The sequence below is a fragment of the Mus musculus genome, chromosome 17, assembly GCF_000001635.26.
Source record: "Mus musculus strain C57BL/6J chromosome 17, GRCm38.p6 C57BL/6J".
Taxonomy (NCBI): Eukaryota; Metazoa; Chordata; class Mammalia; order Rodentia; family Muridae; genus Mus; species Mus musculus.
Window position 1 is genome coordinate 28351442 of NC_000083.6, and position 25101 is coordinate 28376542.

The window sequence follows — 25101 nt, forward strand, 5'->3', positions numbered from 1 at the left end:
ACAGAAGGGGACGCGGGAGCGCGGGGCCAACGCAGGCACCTGAGTTTACACACATGAATCCAGAAACTACCGATGCGTTCAGCCTCGGACGTGACTTTATTGGGGATGTGGGTCCCTGGCTCTGCTTCACCATCGTCCCCTCCCCACCCCCTACAAACCCCCCAGCGCGGGGTCGGAGGGGCCTCGAACATCTGACTCCGGCTCTCTGACAGGAAGTGACTGGGGAGGAGGGGGCGAGGCAAGTACTTTTGGGCGACCAGATGTTCATCTCCATCCCCTCTGCCTCAGCCGGTGCCAGGCTGGGGGAGTGGAGGGGGGAAATGCCCGGAGGTCACGGAGAGGGGTGAGCCCTTCCATGGGAGCTGTGGGGGAGGGACCTTGCCACCCCCAACCGAATGCTTTCCCAGCGCTGAGGAGCTGTGGGGGGTCACTCGCAGGCCAGCTTCCCGTCGAAGCTGGAGAGGGCGATGGCGAAGGCCTGCAGAGCACACAGCGGGTACCGGTAGTCTAGGGTGAAGGCGTCCTCAGCCACGCGGCCGAACTGCAGCACTATATAGTCAGCTGTGAAGACAGACCGTGGGGTGACCTTGGACCCCATCTCGACAGGCAACCCCTCAACAAAACGAGGTCTTGCTCCTTGATGTGGAGTCATAGCCCCCATGCAGCTTCAGGCCACCTTCCCCGTTCTGGGTCATCCAATCAGCCCAACCCAGCCGCTACAGGGTCTGTCACACGGAGTCCGCAGGGCAGGGGCCCTGCGGGGTCTGTCACACGGAGTCCGCAGGGCAGGGGCCCTGCCTTATCATCCACCACCTGGGGCTACAGTAAACCTGTAATCTAGCAGTACAGGGAGGGACCCTGTCAAACTTGCCCAAACCAGAACCCTCCCTCACCGAGTTTTCAGTTGTCTTTTGGCCTCATTCCTCTGGCCTGCCCATAAGGCTAACCTTTGACCGCAGTTCAGACCCTTCTCCAACCCCAGGCGTTCCCTCCCTTAGCCATTAGCGCTGGACTCAGGCCTCTCCCGTTCTGATCAGGGCTATCAGCAGCAATCAATCAGCCACCCCCCTCCCCTTTCTCCCTTTTCTATCTCTTCTGAGACTAGACTTCTTGTAGCCAAAGCTAGCCTTGAACTCCCCTAATCCTTTTGCTACCTCCCTCCCAAATGTTCTGGCCTGAAACTCTCTGAGGATGAAGCTGGCTACCTTAAATCAATCAATCAAACCAACCAACCAACCCTCTACCCCAGCTCTGGTCTGATGGCAGACCAAGCTTCTACAGGAACTGGCTTTGAGATCAGTCCCAAGGTCAGGAGACAGGAGGGACAGTCCTTCTAACCCAGAGTCCTTTGTGTGGTACTCTTGGTGAGACCTTTGGCCCAGGCTTCTGAGAGGGACATTCGCTTCCCTCAGTAAGTCTTCACAGGCAGTCTGTGAGCCGAGGCAGGGGGCTGGAGAGATGGCTCAGCAGTTAGGAGCACATACTCCCCAGCACCCATACAACTGCCTGAAACTCCAGTCCCAGGGGGATCTGATACCTTCTGGCCTCTGTGGACACCTGCACACACACAGAGTACACATATCTCATACGGGCATACACATAAAAATAATAAACCCTAAAAACAAAACAAAACAAAAAACTGTAATAGACACTTAGAAATGCATGGTCCATATTCCGTCCGGTCTCTTGGTGCTTGCCGCCAAGTTTGATGACCTGAAAGTGGCTCTCAGTGCTCAGAGGGAAAGAGAGAGCTAACTCCTGTAGGTTGTCCTTGATGGTGCACACACAAACACACAAGGGGATGTATGCTTCCACCCGAAGCCCAATAGTCCCTGCTCTTAAAGGACAATCCTCTATTTTAGCAGGGCATGGTGGCCATGCCTTTAATCACTGCACTGGGGAGGGAGTGGGATCTCTGTGGGTTCGAGACCAGCCTGTTCTTCATAGTGTTTCAGAACAGCCAAGTCAGTATAGTGAGACCTTGTCTTGCCAATCATCTTGATAACAAGTAACTCTCTCGTATCCTCTGTGTGGCCTTGAGTCCCTTCACCTAGTCCATCCAGTGGGGTTGGATTCAGGGTGGTTTCTAGATTCCAGCATCCTTCCCTTCATCAAGGTACCATTGGGAATATCCCAGCACCTACCCAAGGGTCCTGGGAGGGAAGGAGGGAAAGAGCTGGGTATGTGTAGGAGAGGTTAGGCGTTGGTGGGGAAAGGTCTGGGTGGCCCTCAGATACTCACGGTCATCAGCGTGCACAATCTGAAAGTTCTTGACGGAGGCCTGGGTGACGCGGCCCTGGAAGTTGAGGGTGTAGGAGCCACTGTCTTCATTCCAGATGGGCGGCTTGTTATGGAGCTCGATGAGACTCTCCAGGGTCTTGTTCTGCCAGCGCACTAGCAGCCCATCGCTGGCCTGGAGTGCCCGAGGAGAGGGGACAAAGAAAGAAAGGGTGGTTAGAGGTGGCTGGGCTTGCTCAGGGGCCAGGATGTGTGGATCTGTGGGCTGGTGTTCAGACTGGACTGCCACACCACCCACAGAAGGCATCAGCAGATGCAGGGAGAACCCTGCTGAGAAGAAGCCCTGTTGGCACCCTGGCAGAGAGTGAGAGAGTGGAAAGGCACAGCCGGAACTCAACAGGAGTTTTGTGCCCCTGGTGGTCTAGAACCTTCCAGTTTTAGTCTTCCTCTGAACCTGCAGCTCATTGACTGGGCAAAGTTGGGTGATCAATGCCTTTGGTTTGGTTTTGTTTCCAGACAGGGTTTCTCTGTGTAGTCCTGGCTGTCCTGGAACTCACTCTGTAGACTAGGCTAGCCTCGAACTCAGAGATCTGCCTGCCTCTGCCTCCCAAGTGCTAGGATTAAAGGCGTGCGCCACCACTGCCTGTGTGATCAATGCCTCTAGGGATCCACCCATCTGTTCCTGCCCAGTGCTGGGTTACAGGAGCTGTGCTCAACTTTTGCTTGGGTGTTCCCCAGCACCCTCTGCACTCGGGATCTAGACTTATGCGATGGGTACTTTACAAACAGAGATATCTCTAAACCCTCCTTTGTGTGTGTGTGTGTGTGTGTGTGTATGTGTGTGTGTGTGTGTGTGTGTGTTTTCAGGGTCCGATATAGCCCAGGCTATCTTCAAATTCCCTGTGTAGCTAAGGATAACCTTAATCATCTGATCTTCCTGCCTCTACCTCCTGAGTGCTGGGGTCACAGGCATGAACCATGAAGCCTAGGTTTTGTGGTACTGGAATGGAACCCAGCACCTCCTCCTGCCTGCTGGGCGAGCTCTCTGCCAAATGAGCCCATGTCTCACCCTCACTGTTACGGCACATTTCCATGTTGGTTCTTACTGAATGGGCTTAGAAGAAGCAACTGTGGGGCCCAGGGAACCTGTAAGGCTCAGCTTCCTGGCCAGCTTGGCCTCTCGGGACGGCCTGTCCACCCGGGACAGCCTGCAGGGAGGATGCGTGAGCAGCAGTTACTTGTCACCAGAAGGAGCAAAGGGAAATCAGTCACCAAAGAGCATGCCAGTCATCAGTCTCTGAAATCCCAGGCTCACCCGGCCTACAAGAACCACAGAGCCCAGGACAGGACGTTTAGGGCTAGTTTTCCCTCTTACCCCCACTGCACATGCTCCAACTTTGCCTCTTTTTTTTTTTTTGGAATTTTTGAGACAGGGTTTCTCTGTATAGCCCTGGCTGTCCTGGAACTCACTTTGTAGACCAGGCTGGCCTCGAACTCAGAAATCCGCCTGCCTCTGACTCCCGAGTGCTGGGATTAAAGGCATGCGCCACCACTGCCCAGCTCCAACTTTGCCTCTTTAAAGGCCCCAAATCAACTACTATGACTCCTCATTTCTCTCAGAGCAAAAGCCAGTTAACCAGGCACCTTCTACTCCTAGGAATCACCTTGGCCCCCATGACCTTTAGCCATGATGGTCACCCTACTGACCCCTCAACCCATCAGGTACCTCTGCCCCAGGCTCCTTACACTGGCTCTCCTCTCTGAATGCCATGTCCCTGAACCTAGAACCCAGGCACTAAGGATCGCTCACCTTGCATCGTTGAGGCCTGCGCTGGAAACCTGTATGAAGGGCATCTGCTTCTGCCGTCCCCTCTGCTCCCCCTCCCGTCCCTAGCACTTAATATCTCCCAGACTTTGGTTGTTTGTCACCACCCCTGTCTGTAGTCTACCCTCCTCCACAGGTACTCCAGCTACAAGAGGGATCGTATTGCTTCATGGTGGTACACATCTTTTTACCCCAGTGTGCTGGAGATAGAGGCAGGCAGATCTCTGTGAGCCCAAGGCCAGCCTGGTCTCCATAGTGAGACTCTGTCTCAGAAACACCTCCAGACCCCCAAACAAACCTCAAGCCCTCTGGAAGAGCGTAATGGCTGAGCCATCTCTCCAGCTCTATTTATTTCTTGGAGACAGTATTACAAGTAGCTCTGGCTGGCCTGGAACACTCTCACTATATAGCTAGAGATGGCCCTTAATTACTGATAGTCCTGCCTCTGCCTCCCAAGTTCTGCGGTTACAGAAGTGTGCCACTGTGCCTGGCATGAATTCAATCCCAGAGAACCCGAGCTCATTCTATGAGTGGCCGGAGGAATCTGAGGCACGTGCAGACTCAAGAGTCACTTGGCCAAGCTGGATCCCTGGCCCTGTTGAGTGGTTGAACAGGAAGCAAGGCTCTGAGGGATAGGGTGTAGGATGGTAGAAGCTCACGTTTCGGGGCCGGATAGGGACCCTCTCGTTGTCCGAGTTCATTCCAGGAATGATGACAGTCATACGGCGGGGTCCTCGGAAGCCTAAAACATTGGTTTCCTGAAACAAAGAGAGTGACATCAGGCTGCATCCCACCCGATGAGGGACTGGCATGGCGGGGACAGTGGCTTCTCACATAGACCACAGCGGCCAGCTCCTGGCGCAGGCTTCCCACGTCACCACCTCCCCCTCGCTGTGGGTTCTGCCCGTTGTCAAAGACCGTGAAGCGGTTCCCCAAGAGATTAGACCTGAGGATGGAAAGAGTTGGGCTAAGGCGAGGGAGTACTTCCCACCTCCCACCCCAAGAGCCTTCCCACAGCCTCCTAGTCCAAGAGCAAGGGGCAGTATGTATCTTGGGACTAAGCACGTCATGTGCCCTGACCCAGGCTTCCCTTAAAGGGAAGGAGAGCTTTTAAGATTATTATTATTATTTATCATTGTTGCTTTGAGACAGCCTGGCCCTGGGGCTCAGTGGCACCCTGCTAAGTAAACCTTCTTTCCAGGCCTCAGGCCCTAAATTCAATCCCTAGCAGCAGGAAAAGCAGAGCCAGATGTGGCAGAAACAGCTGCATTTGGCAGGTGGAGGCAGAAGATCAGGAATCCAAGGTCATCCCCCAGAGTCTAGTGAGGTCCAAACCAGCCTGGGCTACAGGAGACCCTGTCTCAAAAAAAAAAAAAAAAAAAAAAAAAGGCTGGCAGCAAGGTCTATAGCACAAGCCTGGAGACGCAGGTTCGATCCCTGGGATCCACACAAAGGTTGCAAGAGAGCTGACCTCCACATGAACAAATCAGCATGCAGTACGTGTGCATGCCACACCCGGACTAAAACAAACCATTCAAGTTCTGGCTCCATCTGTGTGGCCATAGGAAACAGCAACGCCTCAGGTGTTCTATTCAGCATTGATTATTCTTTACGTTGACTTATTGGATGTACCTCGTGTGTGTGTGTGTGTGTGTGTGTGTGTGTGTGTGTGTGTGTGTGTGTGTGTTCGTGCGCACAGTGGAGGTCAGAAGACAACTCTGAAGAGTCAGTTCTCTCCTTTTGTCATATGGGTCCCAGGCTTGGGACCAAGCCTGTCATCAGGCTTGGTGGCAAGCCCCTTACCCCCTTTTGCCATCTTGCTGGCCCTTAGCTTTCCCATCTGTTAATCAGAACAGCTACAGTCCCCCTCTGGTTTGGTTCGTAAGAAAATACAATATTTGGCTAATATTTGGAAAGTTTTTAGGACTACGTCTGAGGCTCAGGGAGGCCCCTACATGCCTTTTGTTAGATACAGAAGCAAAAAAAGACCTCGGAGCAGCTGGGCAGCTGGCTATGTGGGAAGTCATCCTGGTGACACAGAGTCCTCCCTTTCTTGTTCATTCACCCAGTGAATATTACTTTTGCTTGTTTCTGAGACAGTGTCTGTCACACAGCATAGACCAAGCTGCCCGCTGGGCGGTGGTGGCACACGCCTTTAATCCCAGCACTTGGGAGGCAGAGGCAAGTGGATTTCTGAGTTCAAGGCCAGCCTGGTCTACAAAGTGAGTTCCAGAACAGCCAGGGCTATACAGAGAAACCCTGTCTCGAAACACAAGACAAAACAAACAAACAAACAAAATAGACCAGGTTGCCCACAGCATAGACCAGGCTGCCCTTGAACTCGCCAAGCTCTGCCTGCCTCTGCCTGCTGGTGCTGGGATTCAGGGTGTGAGGCAGGGGCTCAGGAGTTCCTGTTAAGCTTGTTGAACTGACTCTAGAGCCAAGAAGGGCCATGAACTATCCTCCTGCCTCTACCTCCCAAGTGCTGGTTTTACAGATGTGTTCCATGACGCCTGATTTATGTGGTGCTGTGACCAAGTGAGCTGCATCCTCTCCCTCTCTCTCTCTCTCCCTCCCTCTCTCCCCCTCCCCCTCCCCTTCCCTCCCCTCCCCCTCTCCCCCTCCCCCTTCCCCTTCCCCTCTCTGACAGGCTCTAATGTAGCCCAGGCTGGCCTCAAGTTCCTTACACAGCAAGTCTAACTTTGAACTCCTGATACTTTTTTCTCTGCTTCCCAGCAGCTGGGATTATAGGCACACACCACCATGCCCTGCAGTATAACCTCCCTAGAGAAGATTCTATGTGGGAAGTGTTAGCTCTCAATGACAAGGGCCACGGGCCTGGCCCTGCCTGGGTGGGGCTTCTCTATGGGAGCCTTGGCCATGTCTACACACACCCCATCCCACAAAACTGACTATACAAGGTCCCCAAGAGATCTATGCATGCCAGGGTTCGAAATGTCCTAGGCCGGGAGACTTCTCTGGAGCACCCCGTGTGGGGGCGCTCTGCGCTCTGCCAGCCACAGAGGGACAGGAGTGCAGCTGCACCTCAGCTTCCCGATGAAATTCTCGCCTCCCCGGGACAGGTTGGTGGGGTCACTGGAGATGAGATAGTTGGCTGTCTTACTCCGCTTGCGTTTCCTGCCGGCCAGGAGAAACACCTGCAGAGAAGGGGACAGAGAGGTGACAGAGTGAGACAGATGGAACTGCGGGACCAGAGAGGCCGCAGACACTCAAGCACTAGACAACCCTCAGCTCTAGACACCGCCCCCAGCCCTAGACACCACCCTCAGTCCTAGACACCGCCCCCAGCCCTAGACTCCCCCAGCCCTAGACACCACCCTCAGTCCTAGACACCGGCCCCAGCCCTAGACTCCCCCAGCCCTAGACACCACCCTCAGTCCTAGACACCGCCCCCAGCTCTAGACTCCCCCAGCCCTAGACACCACCCTCAGTCCTAGACACCGCCCCCAGCTCTAGACTCCCCCAGCCCTAGACACCACCCTCAGTCCTAGACACCGCCCCCAGCCTTAGACGTGCTCCACCCCCTTTCTCAGGACCTTCTTCTCAGTGTCCAGGTGCAGGAAGTAGGACGGGTACATGCCGCGATCCATGCCCTTCTTGTCCCGTGTCAGCCGGCAGCGGACTGCCCGGCCCTGGGGTGCTGGCTGCAGCACAAACTCCCGGGGTTCACCCACTTCCACAGGGGGCGAAGAGGCTCTCTCCTCCTTCTGCGTGGGCAGACGGTGCATCAGCCAGGGCACCCCGCTCCATAGGTCCCGTCTCTGCACCCCAGGCAAGACAGGCCACCACTTACCACTTTCTGGAGGGAGAAAAGAGCTACGTCTATCATACAGGCCTGGGAGCTGAGGCGCCTTGTTCCACTACAGCCCCAGCAGCCCAGCCCCATGATAGAAGGTTCTAGAATTCTGTGATATAACTATTTAGCCTGAGTACAAACAGTCCCAGTGTGAGTCCAGGTTCTACCACCAAAGGTCTGTCGACTGGATATAATGTTCTTATTTTCATTTAAAGTCTCATTTAGAGTCTCATGTAGCTCAGGCTAGCTTCAAACTCTTTTTTGTTTTGTTTTGGAGACAGGGTTTCTCTGTGTAGCCCTGAAGGTCCTGAAACTCACTCTGTAGACCAGGCTGGCATCGAACTCAGAAATCCACCTGCTTCTGCCTCCCAAGAGCTGGGGCTAAAGGCGTGCGCCACCACGCCCAGCTAGTCTCACAATCTTGATGCTCTTCCCTTTACCTCCCGAGTACTGGGATGACACTACCTACCATGACCTGCCCTGCTGTGCTGGTGATGGTCTTTTGTTTTTTTTGGGGTTTTGGTAATATATATATGAGTGTTTTGTCCGCATGTCTGTCTGTATACCACATGTGTGCCTGGTGCCCTTGGAGGCCAGAAGAGGGTACAGGAACCCCTGGAACTGCAGTTCTATGTTGTTGTGAGTGACCACGTGGGTGCTGGGAACTGAACCCAGGTCCTCCGGTGGAGTAGACAATGCTCTAACCACTGAGCCATCTCTCCAGCCCCTATTTAGTTTATTTGAGATAAGGTTTCACTATAGGGGCTGGAAGTCTGTAAGCCCAGGCTGGCCTCGCTGGAACCCTCCTTAACTTCCCAGAACTTGGAATAGAAGTCTGTAGCACCATGCCTAGCTCTCCCAATAACCTTCTTCATTCCCCGTAACACTTGGGGGTTAGCAGTCTATATGGAGAGGAAGAGAGGTCTCTAACCAATGAGCTAACCGCTGTAGAAACTCTGTTCCTAGCCAGTCTTTCCAGGGACCACAGCTGTGTGAGACACCCTGAGCCCACATGGTTCTGTGATGCTGTCCCTAGATTTATGACCCTCAGAAATGAAGCAGGGGAAATCTAGTTCTCTGAAGACCTTGGGGGGTGGGCTTTGTTACTCGGCAGGACACAGCTGACTCATGAGCCGGTCAGCTCACTTTGCTCTTGGAGAATTCCCTAGTAATGCAGGTTACAGGAGGAGGCAGGGTGAGCCTGGCGCCCTTTCACCCTCTGCTCTGTTTGTCACAAGAGGGTCACTGGGACTCAAGTCCCTCAGGGGACAGCCAGACCTATCAGGCTGAGGTTTCAGCACCTGAGGCTGAGGAGTTACCTAGGATGACAGCTCGTTGCTGAGGGCGGTCCTACTGTGTGTGAGGTGAGGCACAGCCTGGGGCCCACCGCCAAGGGGCAAATGACCATCTTGAGTGGACTCCAGCCTGTTCCAGAGGAAACTTGGGAAACATCAGATTATGTGTGGAATGTGGGCTGGGAGAACTTACTCAAACATTTCTCACACCTGTGAATTTCAAAAGCCTGCTGCCCCCAAGGGCTGCTTCTACCTGGGGTGAGATACTGTGGCCACCAGCCTCAGGGATTTGGGTTCATGGGAATCCATCCCTGAAGATCTGACACTCCTCCACAGATTATTAACCCCGAAAGCTCCAAAGCTCAGACCAGACCAGGCCTGGCTCTTGTGTTGCTTCCTTGCTAGAGGAGCTTTGGACAGTCTCAGCCAGGCATTAACTGTGAACTCAAGCGGGTGTGTCTACGTGGTCCTTCAAAGTACTTAGCAACACGTCTTGACCATGAAAGACATCCAGTCAGGATGGACTCTGTACTTCGGGGAATGTTCTGGAGCCTTTGGCAGCCAGAGATCAATTGACTATTTCATTTAAAGATGTATTCTTTTCTTTGTATGACGGTTCTGCCTATGTGCAGTGCATGGCTGTGTATCTTGGGAGTGCTGGAGCCTTCAGAGTTCAGTAGAGGGCATCAGGGCCCCTGGAACGGGAGTTACAAAGGTGGTGAAGTACCACGTGGGTGGCACTGTGAATCAAGTGTGATTCCTTTGTAAGTGCATCCAATGCTCTTAACTGCTGAGCCATCTCCAGCCGTGTGTGTGTGTGTGTGTGTGTGTGTGTGTGTGTTTATGTATGTATATATTTTATTTGGTTGGTTGGCTGGTTTTGAGACAGGGTTTCTCTGTGTGGCTGTGGCTATCCTAGGACTCACAGACTAGTCGGGTACTCACAGAGATCCACTGGCTCCACCTTTGGAATGTTGGAATTAAGGGTATGCATCTTGCTTGCTTTCCTTTTCCTTTTTTTCTCTTTTCTTTTCTTTTCTTTTCTTTTCTTTTCCCTTCTCTTTCTTTCTTTCTTTCTTCCTTTCTTCCTTTCTTTCTTTCTTTCTTTCTTTCTTTCTTTCTTTCCCTATTTTATTTTTGAGGCAGAGTCTCATGTAGACCAGGTTTGCCCCAACCCCAGGGTGTAGCTGTGGTTAGCTCTGAACACCTGATCCTGCTGTCTGCACTTCCCATGCCCTAGGTTTGTGTGCACCTGGAACCGGGGCTGGGAGGCTATGGGCCCTGAGGGTGACCTCAGACTAGCAGAGTGGAACATTTTAAAACTGGTCCAGCTAGCCAACTTTCAGCCCCTCAAAGGTGTGTTCCCAAAGGTGTGTAGGCTGTGCCTCGAGGAAGCCTGGAATCCTAGTTCTCACACCTGTAATCCTAGTACCAGAGTTCCAGGGCAGCCTGGGCTACATAGCAAGACCTTATCTGCACCCCACTTCCCCATTCCAAAAAAAAAAAAAAAAAAAAAAAAACAACAACAAAAAAACCCTGCCCTGCTGCGGAGTGCTCCGCCTCTCTAATTACACCTGCTTTCTAACTGGGGGCTATATGATGGTTGCATTGCAGAGAGGAGACTGGGACAGCAGAAGCCCATGGGTTCCTTGTCTCTTCTGTTCCCATGAACCTGATCTTCCTAGGCCATGTGCCCTGTCACAGATGGGGAGCCAAGTCCTCACCCCGAAGTCCCCTGCGCCCCTTGGGTCACAACCTTTTTGCCTTTCCCTTTAGCTCTGCCCTTCTGGTTGCTGTTCTTCATCACTGCGGATGCAACCTCCTCTTCCACTTCTTCCTCCTCCTCCTTCTTCTCTTCCTCTGAACCTTTAGGAGGTCCTGAACACGGAAGGGGAAAGGCTGTAGACCCCTCACTTCAATTGGTCAGGTTTTCTAATACCCATAATCCTCTTTTGTCAGAGCCTGGCGATCAGGGGTATCGGGAAGCCTACCCTGTGGTCTAGGTCTCACCCACACCCGTCAAGGGGCGCTGCACACACACAACTTCCACGGTCACAGCACCCTTGAGCCACCCCCACCTTTCTTCTTCACACCCTTCTCAGCCGCGCCACCTTCCCCAACCAGGAACATGGCTGCTGGAAACTCCTTCCTCAAGGCTGCTGGGCTCCCCGCGGGGTCCTTGTCAGTCTCCCCAGGCCCTGCAGACAGGAAACAATGAGTCGCCAACGCACCACACCCAGTGCCCCCTGCCCCGCCCCGCCCCGTGTCCCGTTTTTTACCTTTTTTCTTTGCCTTTCTCAGTTTGGTTCCCTCCCCTACCTCCTTCTTCTTGGTTCGGAGCGGTTTCCGAGGGGCATCCGGGCTTCCTACATCCCCTAGGAACAGGAGATTTGGGGGAGGGGGCGGGGTCAGGGAAGGAAGGATCCTTTTGGAGCTGAGGGCCACTTTCTAGCGCCCCCCCCCACCCGTATCCAGCTTTAAGTCCCCAGGGTGCCAAAGCCAGACGAGTCTATTGGTCTCGTGTTAACTTTTTGTCTAAGTCTGAAAAATGATCTGGCTAGGAACCAGCTTAAGAGGCAGGGACGGAATGAACGGGTGAACAACGCTAGGCCTTCGCTGGAGCCTCTGAATCCTCCTTCAGCAGCGTCTCCTGCAAGGACCCTCCTCAGCCCCTTAGCACAGAGCCCCGGTTCCAGCGGCCCCCACATTTCTGACCTGACCTTCCTGGGCAGGCGCCCAGGCCTGGCGCCATCAGCGTCTTTAGCCACAGATTTCTTTTTTACTTTTATCTACTTTATAAAAAGCATAACGCAATCTACGTGAAGCAAACCCGCACAAAAAAACAAAAACAAAAAAACCACCACACATAGTCCTCCTCCTGGGCGTACCTCTGTGGTTTGCAACAGCCCTGAGAACTGATCTCCTTAGAGACCACCAGTGTGTGGAGGGGGGAGGGAAGGGGGCAGACTCTTCACAAAGTCGAAGGTGATGGGCAACCTTGGGATCCCGCCCGCCCCTCCAGAGGACTCTCTGCCTGTTCATGGGCTCCTGGGTGCTCCCTGCACCTACCCCTTGGGCCCAGAGCCTTGGCTTTCTTCTCTCTCTCCTTGGGTGCTTTCTTGGGGGGCAGAGAGCTTTTCTCTTTTTTCCCCTCTTTCTTCTCCTCCTCCTCCTCATCATCATCATTGTCATCATCATCCGAATCCTCTTCCGAATTCTCCTCTGTGGAGGGAAATTCTCCGATAAAACAGGCTCCAGAGGTTTAGTCCCTGCAGGACTCCAAGCACCTTCCTACAGTGGGCTGCGGTGGGAGGCACCCTGCTCAGGCTCCCTCCCCGTCACTCTCCCTCCTGATCCGTCTGTCTACCTGTGTGTCCCAATCTGACTTCCCACCGTCCCCACTTGTTCTTGTGCAGCTGCTTCTGACTCATCTGGGGTACTTAAGGCTACTAGCTGTAGCTCAAGGTTGGACTCCTGCTGCCTCAGTTTCCCTATATTGTAGCGGGGGCGGGGAAGAGCAGGGAAACCCCCGCCCCCCGGGCTGGGTGCTCTGGGGTGATACCTGCTTCCCCAGGCCAGCTGGCACCGTCTCTTCCTCCCTCCCAGTCACTCACCGCCTCCCAGGTCTGGGGCGCGGGCAACTAGGAAGTTTTCCCGGGGGTCCCGCTTCTTGGCCTCGGGGTCCCTCAGGAACTTGGCGTAGACTGTCTGCGCAGCGCGCGGCTCTGCCGAGTCTGCGGGCGGCTCCTCGTGCTTCCTGCGCCCAGCTAGGGCCAGACCTCGGGCTCAGCAGGGTCCTGGCCTGGGGGGTCCCCGCTTCAGCCTCCCGCGCCCGCACCTTCTCGCGCGCCCCCGCCCCAGGACTCACCCCCAGCTTTACGGGGTTTGGATTCCAGGGAGTCGGGGGTCTCGGGTTTCTTTTTCCTCAACTTCTGTCCCTGGGCGGGTCGCTGCGGAATAGGGGTCATGGGGAGAGGAGGGGACTCTAGGGCTCCCATCCCCCTCTAATCCCTTGGAGCCACCAGAAATAGCCACGGATTATCCCAAGGGGTGTTGCAGCCCCTGCTCTGGGTGAATGTCCTATCCACGCATGGTGGTCACTTCCAAGACTCAAAGCCCCCCAAGTCCTTCTGGGCACCCCACATCCTAACCCCCCTTTCTTCTTCTAAACTCTTCAAGCTAAGAGCTGCAGGGTTCTGGCGAGAGGACCTCTCCCGGGCAGCCCTGTTTCCTGTGCACACCAGAATATCTTCGCACCTCTTTTCCAATCCCTAAACCGGGTGACACACCTGTTTGGGGCGCAGCGGGGGCTCGGGGCTCAAGCAGTCCTCTTCATGGCCGCTGAGGGTACAAAGGGACCAGGTTGTTCCTCTCTTGCCGTCTACTCTCCCCCTCCCTACTGCGGCCCAGAAACTAGGGTTTGGAGTTCAGGTGGGGCGATGTGGGGCTCCCACCTGTCTGAGGCCCACACTTCCCGAAGGGTCTCCTCCTGCAGTGGCATTGCGTCTGTGTGCCTGTCACGGCCACCACCCCTCTCTCTCTCTCTGGTGACTCGCCGCTCCCCAGCCTCCCTTCCTTCCTAGCTAATCTCGGCTCAGCTTCTCCCCACCTTCCGGGCCAAGAGGCCACCAGGACTCACCTCTAAGGATAAGATGTTCTAGCCCCATTGGCTGAACCATTGAAGGGAAGCTCTGGAGCCCAGCTCTCCTCACTACAGCGGCCGGGAAGAAAAGGATATTCCACCCACCTCACTTTGCTACCTAAGATGTCAGTGGTGCGGGGTGCTGGAGAGTAAAAGGCCAGAGTGGCCCTCCAGACTGTCTTTGCCTCCCCCTTTTCCCAGACAGGGTCTCACTCTGTAGCCAGGGCCTTCCTGTGTGGGCTGGCCTGGAACCCAAGACTCTCCAATCTCCTGAGTGTGAGGATTGCCACCATGTGACACCATACTCAGCCTGAGACACGCTCATTTAAAATGTTTACATTTATTTATTGCATGTGTAGGTGGGACACATGGCCTGCTTCCTGTGTAAAGAGGACCTGAGGACAACTCCTTCTAGCGTGTGGCAGCATGTGGCAGCGTGTGCCCTGCCTAAGCCATTTCCCACAGCTTGCTTGCTTTCTCTTTCTTTCTTTCTTTCTTTCTTTCTTTCTTTCTTTCTTTCTTTCTTTCTTGTTTTTTTTTTTTTTTTTTGTTTGTTTGTTTTTTTTGTTTTTTGTTTTTTTGAGACAGGGTTTCTCTGTATAGTCCTGGCTGTCCTGGAACTCACTTTGTAGACCAGGCTGACCTTGAACTCAGAAATCCGCCTGCCTCTGCCTCCCAAGTGCTGGGATTAAAGGCGTGCACGCCACCACTGCCTGGCTCCTTTTATTTTTAAAGACAAGGTTTCACTATGCAGCCCTGGCTCATCTAGAGCTTGCTATATAGACAACCAGGCTAGCCTTCAGTTAATTCCCAGGGATATGCCTGCCTCCACCTCCTTAGTGTGGGATAACAGGCTTGCCTTGCTGGCTTGACTTGAGAGATGTATCGCAAGCGGTTGGGTTAAGGGGTCCCCAAAGCTTCCAGATCAGGAAGGGAGTCAGCAAGACACAAGGGTCACCCACAGCCTGGTGTGCTGGGAGGTGTGGGTTACTTGGAGGCAGCCCTGAGTGTGTCACTGAAGAGCTGCCGCCCCATCACCCTACATATAAGATAGGTGTAATAGCCCTGTGGAACCACAGGAAATGAGGTGACAGAGGAGAAGCCGCATACAGCAGACACTCGGTACTCTCCTTGGGTGCCCTTCTTCAGGGCCCACTGCACACAACACACATCTTGACCAGGGTTTGATTTCTTTCTTTCTTTCTCTCTTTCTTTCTTTCTTTCTTTCTTTCTTTCTTTCTTTCTTTCTTTCTCTTTCTTTCTTTTTTTAAGATTTATTTATTTATCATATGTAAGTACACTGTAGCTGTCTTCAGACACACATCAGATCTCATTACAGATGGTTGTGAGCCACCATGTGGTTGCTGGGAATTGAACTCAGGACCTCTGGAAGAGCAGTCAGTTTTAATCACTGAGTCATCTCTCCAGTCCCTCAAGAAATCTTTTTTTTTTTTAAAGATTTATTTATTTATTATATGTAAGTACACTGTAGTTGTCTTCAGACACTCCAAAAGAGGGCATCAGATCTTGTTACAGATGGTTGTGAGCCACCATGTGGTTGCTGGGATTTGAACTCTGGACCTTCGGAAGAGCAGTCGGGTGCTCTTACCCACTGAGCCATCTCACCAGCCCTCAAGAAATCTTAATAAAAGTAAATCCTGGGCTGGAGAGATGGCTCAGTGGTTAAGAGCACTGACTGCTCTTCCAGTGGTCCTGAGTTCAATTCCCAGCAACCACATGGTGGCTCACAACCATCTGTAATGGATTCTGATGCCCTATTTTTTTTTTTTTTTTTGGTGTCTGAAGACAGCTACAGTGTACTCATATAAATAAAATAACCCTTTTAATAAATAAATAAATCTTTAAAAAATAAAAATCTTAAAAACCAAAACCAAATCCAAGGACTGGTAAGATGATGGCTCAGTAGGTAAGAGGAGCTTGCTGCAGAGCTTGAACACCTACGTTAGATCTCCAGAACTCACATGCTGGGAAGCCAAAACCAACTCCTACAAGCTGACCTCTGACCTCCAGGAGTGTGTGTGTCCCAGGGCACTCACACACACCCCCTCCACAGGCAACAAATGTAACTTTAAAACTAAAAATGTATAATTTTTTTGAGTCATCTTGAGTAGAATGTGCTCAAATTCCCTCCCCTTGACATCGACATTTTAATTCCCTAGTTCCCCAGTTCCCGGCAGGGGCCGTCCCAAGGGGACTCTGAGAAAAGCAGACCTCGGAGGGCTAATGGCTTGGGGCGTGGGAAGGGGACTCAGGTGGGTCAGAGGTGACTTTAGGATTTTGAGCGTCCAGCGCAGGCCGAGAGTCAGGTCTGGGACATAGATAGGCAGGCGTCAGGAGCTTTGATCTGCTGACCTCCTGGACTGCAGGACAGACAGGCTTGGTCTCTATAATTACACCTTGTTTTGAACTCAATGGGACATTTCTTAACCAGATCCCTGCCTGGCCTTAGTCACCAGACTCAATTCCACATAAATTTAGCTGCTTTCTAAAAATCAACTTTCAGAAGACAGACATTGCCTGGTCCCCAAGTTCACCCATGACTCATGACTTAAGTCACTTGCCCAAAGCTACATAGCTTGCTCTCTCAGTAACTCCAGATGACACCTACGATGGGCCTGGTTTTTTTTTTTTTTTTTTTTTTTCTTTTTTGGTTTTTTGAGACAGGGTTTCTCTGTATAGCCCTGGCTGTCCTGGAACTCACTTTGTAGACCAGGCTGGCCTTGAACTCAGAAATCCTCCTGCCTCTGCCTCCCAAGTGCTGGGATTAAAGGCGTGTGCCACCACTGCCCACTCATTTTGTTTGTTTTTTTGTTTTTCGAGACAGGGTTTCTCTGTGTAGCCCTGGCTGTCCTGGAACTCACTTTGTAGACCAGGCTGGCCTTGAACTCAGAAATTCACCTGCCTCTGCCTCCCAAGTGCTGGGATTAAAGGCATTTTAAAAAAACTTTTTACAATATCATTTTAGAAAACAATATTTATTCATTTTTTACTGCGTGGATGTTTTACCCTCAGGGGTAGAAGAGGCCGTCCGAGCCCTGGAACTGGAGGTTAGAGATGGTTGTGAGCTGCCAAAGGGATGCTGAGATCCAAACCCAGTCTTCCGCAAGGGAAGCGAGTGCTCTGAGCCCCTTGGTATTTTCTTGTTAAGCCTAGTCCCTGGCTTTAAACACCAGTAGACACATGCCCTTCCCACTCTGTGGCTAAGTGTACCTACCACGGGAGAATTCTAGCAACTGACTGATACTTTGTGAAGTGCCTGCTATGCTCCCGGTACCCTCTGTCCAGCAGATCCCATAACCTTCTGTCACGGATCAGGAAACGGGGAGGGTGTGGATGGCAGACCCGGAATGGCACTTAACCTCAGGCTCCCTGGCTCCCCCTAGCGGCGAAGAGGCGAGGGACCCGGGAGCGACCCCGGAGAAAGCTTCAGGCAGGACAAACTGCAACACACATCCCACAGCCTGGTGGCCAATTACACATGTCCTCTTTGCTGCAGCTTCTCCCTCCATCTATGAAATTCGTTCGCTCATTGGAAGGGTTAGTTACTTTCTTCTGGTGGGCTTTTAAACCTCCAGGAGCAGCATCAGGGAGCACTTCACTGACTGGTGCAAACAAACAAAAACCCCTGAGAGCCAGGCGTGGTGGCGCACGCCTTTAATTCCAGCACTTGGGAGGCAGAAGCAGGCAGATTTCTGAGTTCGAGGCCAGCCTGGTCTACAAAGTGAGTTCCAGGACATCCAGAGCTATACAGAGAAACCCTGTCTCAAAAACAAAACAAAACAAAAAACCAAAACAACAACCAAAAACCCTGAGAACCTAGAACACACGCAGCAGTGCTCCCTACAAAGGCATCCTTGCAGCACTTGCCAGTAGCGGGGGGTGGGGGTGGGGGTGTGGGTGGAGGGTGCTGCTCACAGGACTTAGGTCTTTCCTCCTTAGCCAGCTGCGGGAGTCACTGAGAGGCCACAGAGCAAATAGAGAGACCTGCGCCCAGTGCTAGCCCAGCCCCGGGCAGTGAGGGAGTGACTCAGTCACCACTTCTCAGGAGCCTCCAGAAAGTTGATAGGGCTCTTGCCTAGTGCATCTCTGAAGCCCCCCCCCCCACACCCTCCTTTCAGGCAGGCTGTGCCTCCCTTCCCCCCAAAACAGCTCCACCTACCAGGGACCAAGTGTGCAAAGAGCTGAGCCTCTGGGGGCCATCTTCCACTCAAGGCACCTCAGGACTAATCGGGACTTAGAAGCAGAGCGAAGGCTGAGGCCCCTGGCTTTCTCTTCCTCTGGTCTGGCCACAGAGAACCAAGTCCACAATTTTCAGGGTTTCCAAAAGTGGATCTCTGGCAAAATGGGCTCTTTAAGGTCTCCCTTGTGTTCCTGTAATTCCAGGACTTAGCAGAAGGATTTCAGGGGTGGTGGTGGTTAGAGAGATCCTTGGCTACATAGAGTTTGAGGCCAGCCTGGGCTACGTGGGACCTTGACTCCGGAGTTTGTATTTTCATATGGCACCAGGCGAAGACAGGGAGTCCTTTATTTATTTATTTATTTATTTATTTATTTATTTATTTATTATATGTAAGTACACTGTAGCTGTCTTCAGACACTCCAGAAGAGGGCGTCAGATCTCATTACGGATGGTTGTGAGCCACCATGTGGTTGCTGGGATTTGGACTCCAGACGTTTGGACTCACCAGCCCAACAGGGACTCCTTCTACACCTGCCTTTGACCTACTTCAGGCCTTGTTCAGTGTAGAATGTGGGTCTGTGATCTGAACTGGACCAGGTAATTTACGAGATTGGTTTTTTTAAAAAAAGATTTATTCATTTTACTTATATGAGTACACTGTGGCTGTCTTCAACACACCAGAAGAGTACATTGGATCCCATTACAGATGGTTGTGAGCCACACATGGTTGTTGGGATTTGACCTCAAGACTTCTAGAAGAGCAATCAGTGCTCTTGACCGTTGAGCCATCTCTCCAGCTCCCAATTTACAAGATTTTGTTTGTTTCTACTTTTTACTTGAAAACAGTTTTAACCTGTGGCACACACCTTTAATCGAAATACTCAGGAGGCAGAGGCAGGAAGAGCTCTGAGTTTGAGGCCAGCCTGGTCTATAGAGTGAGCTCCAGGACAGCCAAGGTTATACACTGAGACTCTGTTTTAGGCCTCCCCCCCCCCCCGCCCCAAACCCCAGTCCTCCCAACAAAAAATATCATGAAACATCTTGGTTAAAGATCCCTGTGGGTCATTGCTAAGTGTGAACCAGGCTGGGCTGGGTTATAAATGATACAGTCTTCAGAGGAAATCCAAGATGAACCCCCAAATGACACAGATTAGGTGTCTCAGTTGGATTCGTTTTTCTCTACCAGTTAAAGATTATTTTGAGACTGGGCCTCTCTGTGTAGCCTTAACTGTCTTGGAACTAGCCCTGTAGACCAGGCTGGCCTCAAACTCACATAGATCTGCCTCTCTCTGCCTCTGCCTCTGCCTCTGCCTCTGCCTCTGCCTCTGCCTCTGCCTCTGCCTCTGCCTCTGCCTCTGCCTCTGCCTCTGCCTCTGCCTCTGCCTCTGCCTCTGCCTCTGCCTCTGCCTCTGCCTCTGCCTCTGCCTCTGCCTCTGCCTCTGCCTCTGCCTCTGCCTCTGCCTCTGCCTCTGCCTCTGCCTCTGCCTCTGCCTCTGCCTCTGCCTCTGCCTCTGCCTCTGCCTCTGCCTCTGCCTCTGCCTCTGCCTCTGCCTCTGCCTCTGCCTCTGCCTCTGCCTCTGCCTCTGCCTCAGCCGCCCAGCCCCGTTAAAGAATTAGAAGGTGGAAGAGATCTAAAGCATAACAAGTAGCCACAGAGAAACCTTACACATGGCAGATGGAGAAATGTGCATGCGTGCGCACACACATACATACATACATACATACATACACACATACACACACACACACACACACACACACACAGAGGCTCTCTTTCTCTCTCTCTCTCTCTTTCTCTCTCTCTCTGCACACACACACACACAGAAAGGCTCTCTGCAAAGCAGAGGAGACTCAGACAGCTTGCAAATACAGTCTTCAAGGGCTGGGCTCTTACGGCCTCTCATGTGTTTTCCTTGCCTAATTTACTTTGAAGAAAGCCAGGATAGGCGATTGGCCAGAGCTGGTTATTTTATTTCTTGTCATAAGCAGGCCTTGGCCTTGTACTTGGTGAGTCAGACAGTCAGCAGGCAGCCTGCTGGTAAGAGACAAAAGCCCAAGTTAGGAGGGAAAGATAGATGCCTACCAGCCATCTTGGAAATTTGCCACCTTTACAACCTAGCCATGTCCCTTCTCCCTATCTGTCTGCCTACCTAGTTTAGCTCCTTGTCTCTCACCATGTCTCCTGCTTCCATCCTCTGAGAACCACCAGAGTCACAGTGCTCACTTGAGGAGTCCGTGAACCTGAGCGATGCCTTCCTCCTCCAGCTGTCCCAGAGACATTGTTCCCACCGAGCCTCAGAGGTCCCAAGTGAAGACCAAGGAGCCCAGGAAAGGCCAGGAGGACTCTCCTGATGGCAGATAGGAGACAGAAGAACCCAACTAACCCATACCACAGGGAGACCTTCAACAGGCAGGTGATTGCTCACCCGTCACGGTTCATAGTCTGTGAGGCCATGTTACTCTGACTGGCCAGCTAGCATGCTGTGTCTGCCCTGGGCAGTGCCCTGTGGGATAGCCCCATCCTAATGGAGAATTAATCCTAACAGAAAAAGATGTATTTTCCTCACTGGGGAGTCGCCAGCAGCTTTAGGAAGAATGACAGGGCTGGGGAGACAGGAGCTGTGGTGTCCAGGGACAGTGTGTGGGCTTAAGCCACCCAGGCTTTGTGGCTGCACCCTCACTAAGCCACTTAGGTGACAGGTGTTCTGGGGGCTGTTTTACAGGGGGCCCCAAGTGGCTTGTCCAAGGCAGATGGCTAGCTCACAGCAGAACTGGATGCATCTGTGCTTGGCATCCTGTCTGCAAGCCCCTCCCCCCCAGAGCCCCAAGGTGCCAGTGTGAAACCCTAGGAGCTGGTTTAGGGGCCCCTGAGGCACCTTATGATGCCCCCCTCCCCCCACACCTGGCGACTGACCCTTCAAGACTCTGCAGGTGAAGGTGCATAGTTTCAGGCAGAGTAGGGACCACCAGTATAGAGGCCTTGTGACAGCCGCGAGCTGGAGACAGACTATGTTGCCCCCTTGCTGTGTGTCTTGGTGCCAGTCACTTAACTTCTCTGAGCCTCCAGTTACTCATTCCCGGGAAGGGCAGTTTGTTCTTCCAAAGGAACCCCCTTTGACGATCAGACTATAGAGACAATGGACTCCAAAGCATTGGGAGGCCTCCAGGATTCTCACCCTGGGAGAAGAAACCACCTGAAGCCTGTGTACCAGCTAGAGAGGATCTTGTCCTCCAGGCAAACATTTCCCAGGGTCCTGACAACAGCCAGACAGTCACCTCGCAGGAGAGACTGGAGCCCAGACAGCACTGGGGGCGGGTGGGTGGGGCCCGCTCTGACCTGGACGCTCTGACCTATGCGGCTATGCTTACCCCATGACTTCCATTAAACTGAAACCTCACACCAGAGTCCCCGAGATAGACTCCAGCGTCCCCTGGCCTCTCTGTTTCTCGTTTCAGTGCAGCCATGCTGAATAAATTTTCTTTTCTTTTTCTTTTTTTTAAGATTTATTTATTGTTATAACTAGTTACACTGTAGCTGTCTTCAGATGCACCAGAAGAGGGCTTCAGATCTCATTCTGGGTGGTTGTGAGCCACCACGTGGTTGCTGGGATTTGAACTCAGGACCTTCGGAAGAGCAGTCAGTGCTTTTACCCTCTGAGCCATCTCACCAGCCCCACTTTTTCTGCTTTTCATTACAACTGCCTAGTTATTTATTTTTGAGGTGTTTTTTATTTTTGAGGCAGTGTCTCACCACTGTAACTCTGGCTGGCTTCGAACCCACAGATATCTGCCTCTAATCCTGAGCTCCAGGCTTTGCGGCCTGCTGTGAGCAGATGGCTTAGGCTGGTTTAAGGCTACCAGGGCTCAAGTGCTCACCCTTAGCTCTGCTAACAGCTGGGCTGTCTGTAAGGCCCAGACACAGAGTAGCACACATTCCAACATGCCTGTTTAAAAGGTCAGGGCCCCACACTTGTAATCCTGGCAGCTGAGGCAGGAAGACTTCTGTTGAGTTCAGGTCAACCTGAGTTACAGAACAGGATAGTCTCAGTCTCTCCCTGTTCCTGTAAAAAGAGGTAGGAACACTCAGGCTGGGTCTCCTGTGGACTCCAGTGGGGCAGCCTCCAGCATCTGGAACCCAGGAGACCACTGAACCCAAAGTAGTAGTTCCCAATAGTGCCTCATGTTGTGGGGACCCCCAACCATAAAATCATTTTCGAGGTGGTGGCGCACGCCTTTAAGCCCAGCACACGGGAGTCAGAGGCAGGCAGATCTCTGTGAGTTTGAGGCCAGCCTGATTTACAAAATGAGTTCCAGGACAACCAGGACTACACAGAGAAACCCTGTCTCAGAAAGCAACAACAGAAAATAACCCCAATTATTTTCGTAATTTTGCTACTTTTGTGGATTGTAATGTAAATCTTTGTGCGTTTGTTCGGGTAAGCAATGGCACACGTTGAGAACCACTGAACCTACTAGGTTTCTGGGACAGGCCTTGACTAGGGATGACCCGATGAGGGTGCACAGACTCAACCTCACCACGAGGTGGCGGCAGAGCCCACCCACGGGGGCGGCACTGCTCAAGAGGCAGGTGCGGGACTTATATCTCCTTCTCCACCCTCACCCCCCTCCTCCTCCTCCTCCTCCTCCTCCATTATCTACCTCTACCTTCCTCCTCCCTGAACCCTTCTTCTCCTGCCTCCTCCCCCTCCTCCCCTCTCTCCATCCTTCCTTTCCTGGAATCCATCTTTAGGGAGTGAAGACATCTAGACGTTGTCAGTCAATGAAGTGACCCAGGCACTTTGTGGGACGCCTAACCTTTGAGGTCACAGAAGGGTTGAGGGGCCTTTGGGCAGGATAGTCCTAAACCTGCCGCGTGAGAAAAGGCACACCAGGTTCTTAAAAAAACAAAAACAAAACAAAACAAAAAAAAACCACATTACTGGAACTGGGTCAGTCACTGGCTTTTGATCTCTCTGCAAACGGGGTCCCTATTTTTAACCAGAAAAGTGTCATGTCCAAGGTCCTAACTAAGCCCTCTGAGGCAGAGGCAGCCCTGAAGTTGTGAGAGACATCAGCGCATGTGTGGTCACCAAACGGAGTGTGTGTGTGTGTGTGTGTGGGGGGGGGGTCCTTGTCTGTCGGGATGTCTGGGTAAATACAGCCTGGTGCGCATGCGGAGGGAAAGGGAGCCTCCACAAGCACCTGTGCGGAGGGCGGGCGCAGCTCAGCAGCTCAGCTTCGGTGGCTTACTCCCCGGCTCTCACCCGGGTCTCTCTCTGAACTCAGTCACTGATTGGCTAAACTGATTGGCCCACAAACTTGGGATCCTGTCTCTGCCTCTCTGCGCTAGTCAGGGTTTCCTAGAGGAACCAACGGTGGGTGGGTGTGTGCGTGCGTGTGCTTGTGTGTTGAATGCAAGAGTATGCGTGAGTGTAAGGACAGGGAAGTGGGAGTGGGTGGGTTGGTGAGCAGGGCAAGGGGGGATGGGATAGGGGGTTCTCAGAGGGGAAAAGAAGAAAGGGGATAACATTTGAAATGTAAATAAAGAAAATATCTAATAATAATAATAATAAAAGTCAGCTTTAAACCAGTAACAATGGCAGGAGCACACCTGAGACAACGTTGGGAACCTGGTAGTTGCTTGGTCCACTGGGTGGTGCCTCAGCTGTCCCAGCCTGGCACAGGATGCCAGCAAGGATCTTGGAGAGCTGCTTGTCCCTGGGCTATGATGAAAGCAGGGACAGGCCAGTTGTGCTTCAATCACAGGCAAATTAACTCTGTGGCAAGATGGAGGCCAAGAACTCCAGGACAAGGCGCTCTTCTCCGCCACCCTGACAGTGCTCCAACACTCAGGAAGGTGCCGCCCATAGGCAGGGAGATCAATCATACAATCTGGTCACCGCCTCAGGCGGGGCTCCCTACACGGCCATTTTAATCTAACATTAAAACAACATTAATGCTTCCCTCTGCTGGGGTTACAGGAGCAAGCAGCCATGCCCAGCTTCTAAGTAGGCGCTAGGATCCGAACTCAGGTCCTCATGTTTGAGCAGCAAGCCCTCTTACCCACCGAGTCAGCCCCAAGCCCTGAACTGGCTTTAATGACCCGAGGTCGGTGAACTGGCTGCTTGAGTCAGACACTACTGAGCTACGTCAGCTGGCCCCGGTATCCTCAGGCTTCCCTTCTTACTGAAGTTTTGGCGCGTGGCTCTCATACCTCCACCACCGCACTGATGGCGCAGCCACGCCCTGATCCTGTCATCACTCGAAACTGCCCCGCCCCTGCAATCACAATCCGCCCTCCATCCTTCTGAATGGCACCTCTTCCCATCCACCTTGCGCTGTCCCCAGCCACACCTTCTCTCTGACCTGCTTCAGACATCCTGCCCAGTGGCGCTTCCTGCTCAAGCACCTCTATCTGCCTCCAGACCAGGACCCATGGGTGCTGACTCACTAGGACTCAGTCCTCGGTCAGAGATAAGCAGGGACTCTGACAGAGCAGGAAGTTCTTGAGGACCATTCCCTAGGCTCTGGAGGAGGAGGCGTGGGTCTCCTGCTCTAGGGAATGCTGGGAGCGGTCGGTCGGCTCACAGGCTGGAGGGGTGGGTCTCAGGGTGAGCATTTTGAGGAGATGGGATCACGGGAACCAGCTTGTCTGGCCGGAAATTGGCTGACTCCGTTTCTTTTTTCCACAAGATGACATCTGTAGCTGGACATGGGTGCTTTGTGGGTTTTTCTTCCTTCCACCTTTCTCCACCCCTTAAGCCCCCTAACACTAGATAAGGAAAAAAAATAAGATTTCTGAGTTCGAGGCCAGCCTGGTCTACAAAGTGAGTTCCAGGACAGCCTGGGCTATACAAAGAAACCCTGTCTCGAAAACAAAACAAAACAAAACAAAACAAACAAACAAACAAACAAACAAAAAAAGACAGGGGAAAGGTGGCAATGTTATCTTTTATCGTTAGACACTTCCTGCTGATTTGGGACGTCAAGTTGTTTGGGCGCAAGTTTGATCTTCATTTCTTCTCCTTGTTTCTTCTTTGCCCACAACTACTTAACAAATCGTGACCAACAGGTCATTCTTGG

General features: G+C 52.6%; 1 protein-coding gene across 2 annotated transcripts; it reads right to left on the bottom strand.

Moving 5' to 3' along the window:
- Positions 1-73: 73 nt before the first annotated feature.
- On the bottom strand, positions 74-13775 carry Tulp1 (tubby like protein 1). 2 transcript variants are annotated; one of them, XM_017317394.1, is made up of 16 exons: positions 13645-13676; positions 13465-13588; positions 13044-13125; positions 12790-12942; positions 12245-12397; positions 11455-11550; positions 11254-11373; positions 10932-11053; positions 7878-7883; positions 7621-7791; positions 7109-7221; positions 4898-5009; positions 4723-4821; positions 2242-2413; positions 2145-2153; positions 74-561 (listed from the first exon to the last, which is right to left on the bottom strand). In XM_017317394.1, the coding sequence occupies exons 1-16, from the start codon at positions 13674-13676 to the stop codon at positions 428-430; spliced, it is 1698 nt and encodes a 565-aa protein (XP_017172883.1). In that variant the 3' UTR covers positions 74-427. The 2 variants fall into 2 exon arrangements, with proteins under 2 accessions (XP_017172883.1, NP_067453.1); NM_021478.2 differs by lacking the exon at positions 2145-2153 and having other exon boundaries at positions 13465-13516; positions 13630-13775.
- Positions 13776-25101: the final 11326 nt, after the last annotated feature.